Genomic DNA, 3,472 nt, shown 5'->3' on the forward strand with positions numbered 1-3,472 from the left:
CAGCAAGAAACAAAAATGCCTCTCCATAAATAAAATTCTCAAAACTGCAAGTAAACTTATTGCGATTGGTCGAGCGCGAATAAAGCATAAGCAAAGCGGCAAATTCACGAACAACAACAAAACTAAAAGCAAAACAAGAAATGTGCAGTTAGAATTATGATCCACAATTCTGATTGGCTACTTATTTAGAGAATACAATGAGGGTAGTAAAGTGAGCAAGCAAAGGAAGATAGTGAGCGCAACGCCATAGTACGCCATACAGCTGAGTGGATGAACCGGTCGTTGTTGAAGTCTCCACAACAACACAATTGTAAATTGGAATACGAGCATGCACAAACAAACCTACGATGCATGAATGTGGGCTAAAACTGGTTTGACTTTGCGTGCTTATGGCTGCGCCGGTGAGGTGTAAATTTTAGTCTACAATAAACGACGGGGTAAATTGGATGTGTCGCTGGCGCGGTTTCTAAGAAAAATAAAAAAAAAACGATTTAATTGTGAAAAGAGAAAACAATACCATTAAAAGATATTAAATAATAATTAAAAATAGTTTTTTGCACCGCTCAGTGTGTTACGTTACAAGTAAATAATAAAAAAATGTTTAAGCGGAAATAAGTTAGCGATCGTTTCGGAAACCAGCAAATGTTAAAACGCGCGACTACAAAAAGTTAGTTCAATCGTAGATCGCTGCTTTAGTGCGTGCTTAGAAAAAAAATTGGCAGAAATTCTCATAGCAAAATAGCCGACAAGCAGCGCCTGAAAATGGCAAAAATTGCCGGCGTTGCACCAGCGACCACAATTGGTGAGCATCAGGCGCTTGCCCTAAGCTTCAATCAATATTTGCATAATCAACAAAATCAAAGTCAAGATCAGCAACATCATATACAGCGACAAGAGCCTACTAATCATCAACCTAAACAACAACAACAACAGCATCCCTCAACCCAACCACCTGCCACGATTACAGCGCACACCGCCGCTTACACGCTCGCCGAATCGACGCTGCAACATTCATTACTATACAAAATGGCGCGCACACCGCATCTTAAATCAAGTTTCTCGATCAATGCCATCTTGCCCGAAACGATGGAGGATCATCAGCATCAAACGCAGGATCAATCACCCCAACACTCTCCACAACATCAAACGCACCGCCAGCAACTGCAACAGCAATTGCAACAACACCCAGCGCTGCAGCATCAACATTACGCACTACATGCGCAACAACAACATCAGCATCAACAACAACAACAGCAACACTATCCACCGCCGCATGATATCGATAAATACCGACGCATGCCACCCAATGACTTCCATGCCACGCATTCGCCACTCGGTTCTGAAGATCATGATCTCTCTGAGGTTGAGTCTGATCTTGATGTGACGAGCATGTCACCACCACCACCATATACGGAATGTAGTGAGATCAGCGCGCATAGTGTGGAGAATGGAAAACGCAACTACCGCAGACGCAACGGACGTGCCGGTGTTGGTGCGCCGGGACATACAGATGAAAGCGCCGAAAGTGAGTTAGAAGGCGCGGATGATGATGTGGGTGGATTGGAGTTTGATGGCGGCGGTGAAGAGGAGTGCGATGAAGAAGATTTGGACTGTGATGCGGATGCTGCGGATGGCGACACTCAAGCAGATGGCGATGGTGATGGCGAAAAATCAGCAGATGCTAAGCCAACAACTGATAAGAAGGGCAATGAAAAGCCACCTTATTCCTATAATGCGCTCATTATGATGGCCATCAGGCAGAGTGCAGAAAAGCGGCTGACTTTAAATGGCATCTACGAGTATATAATGACCAATTTCCCTTACTACCGCGACAACAAACAAGGCTGGCAGAATTCAATACGTCATAATTTGAGTTTGAATAAATGTTTTGTAAAAGTGCCACGTCACTACGACGATCCGGGCAAAGGCAATTACTGGATGCTGGATCCCTCGGCGGAAGATGTCTTTATTGGCGGCTCAACGGGCAAGCTGCGTCGACGCACTACAGCCGCCTCTCGTTCACGCTTAGCCGCCTTCAAACGATCTCTTATCGGTCCCATGTTCCCCGCACTCGGTTATGCGCAATTTGGGCAATTTTTGTATCCACCACAAGCTGCCGCCACAGCTGCTGCGCCCAGCCTACTCGCTAGCATGTACAGTCGTTATAATCCTTTTGTGCCAAAGAGTCCAGCGGTAGCAGCAGCGGCTGCAGCAGCCGCCAGCCTACCAATGTCAATGCAGTATGGTGGTGGCGCGCCCACATCACCAGCCTCCGTTATGGCTAACTATAGCAGCGGTATGGAACGTTTGTTGGGTGCAATGCCACATCAAAGTCATTCGGCTGCCGCAGCAGCAGCCACCAATGAATTGTATCAACGTCTACAATATCAGCAATTATTGCAACAACACGCGGCAGCTGCAGCAATTGCGGCGCATCAACGCCATCAGCAACATTTAGCTGGTGGCGCGGGTGTACCGCCACCTGGTACGCATACGCATGCGCAACACGCTCAACATCTGCCACATATAGGACCGCCGCATCAGCAGCAATTGCAAGTGGGTGCAGCGACGCATTCGCATCATTTGAGTGCACAACCCGTCTCACCTGGTCACTCGCCCATTTCACCGACGGCAAACGCATTAGCGCCTCAAGCGGCGGCGGCGGCGGCGGCAATATCGCCTATACTCAAACCAGTCACAGTTGTGGCGCGCAACGATAGCTGAGTGGGTGTGGTGTACGGCGTGCCGACGGTATTGAGAGCAGCAGAAGCAGCAAATGAGGAGGCTGTATGTATATAGTTGTAGTTTATTTATGTATGTATGTATGTATAGAATAGTATATAAAACGGGTTAGTTAATTGAAAAATAAGAAACTTCTTCAAAGTACGCTTATGACTCGAAAGCTGAAGCTGTGCAACGATCAGTGTGATCTTGTGAGGTCTTGATTTAGGACAAAATTTCAATGTTGCAAGAAGAAATTTGTTATGCAAGTTGTTGCAAAGGCTTTAATTGTAAATTAAACAAAAATATAAAAAAAATATTAGAGCCTAGCACGAATGTGTAAAAAATGTTAGTATGAAAAAGAAATTTTCAAAAAGCTGCTTTAAGCAATTTCAATATGCATCTGTATATAAAATAAATAAATAAATAAAATGTTAGTTAGTGTTAAAAATTATTAAAAAAAAATCAAAATATTGCGATTACGAAAAATTAAAATTATTTATTTATTAAAATCATAAATGAAAATTGGTTTTTATTGGATTTTTAAGATACATTTTTTTGCAGTCATGAAGTCATGAATTTCCCTTTCATATTTTATTTACTGATTTCAAATGCCTTATAAAATCATGCAGTCAGTGCAGCCAGTCCCCCATATTGGAGCAGCAGCTGCAATCAGAACTTCAATAATTTCCAATTGAAAGATTTTGTCATTACAAATAACTTTTTCTTGCTACAATTACACTGTAGTATT

At 43.5% G+C, this 3,472-nt stretch overlaps 1 protein-coding gene across 1 annotated transcript; it reads left to right on the forward strand.

The window, feature by feature from the left end:
- The first annotated feature begins 457 nt into the window (after window positions 1–457).
- On the forward strand, window positions 458–3,152 carry slp2 (sloppy paired 2). Its single transcript, XM_067770120.1, has one exon. The coding sequence runs from the start codon at window positions 763–765 to the stop codon at window positions 2,722–2,724; it is 1,962 nt and encodes a 653-aa protein (XP_067626221.1). The 5' UTR covers window positions 458–762; the 3' UTR covers window positions 2,725–3,152.
- Window positions 3,153–3,472: the final 320 nt, after the last annotated feature.

Source organism: Eurosta solidaginis, chromosome 2 (genome assembly GCF_040869045.1).
Source record: "Eurosta solidaginis isolate ZX-2024a chromosome 2, ASM4086904v1, whole genome shotgun sequence".
NCBI lineage: Eukaryota > Metazoa > Arthropoda > Insecta > Diptera > Tephritidae > Eurosta > Eurosta solidaginis.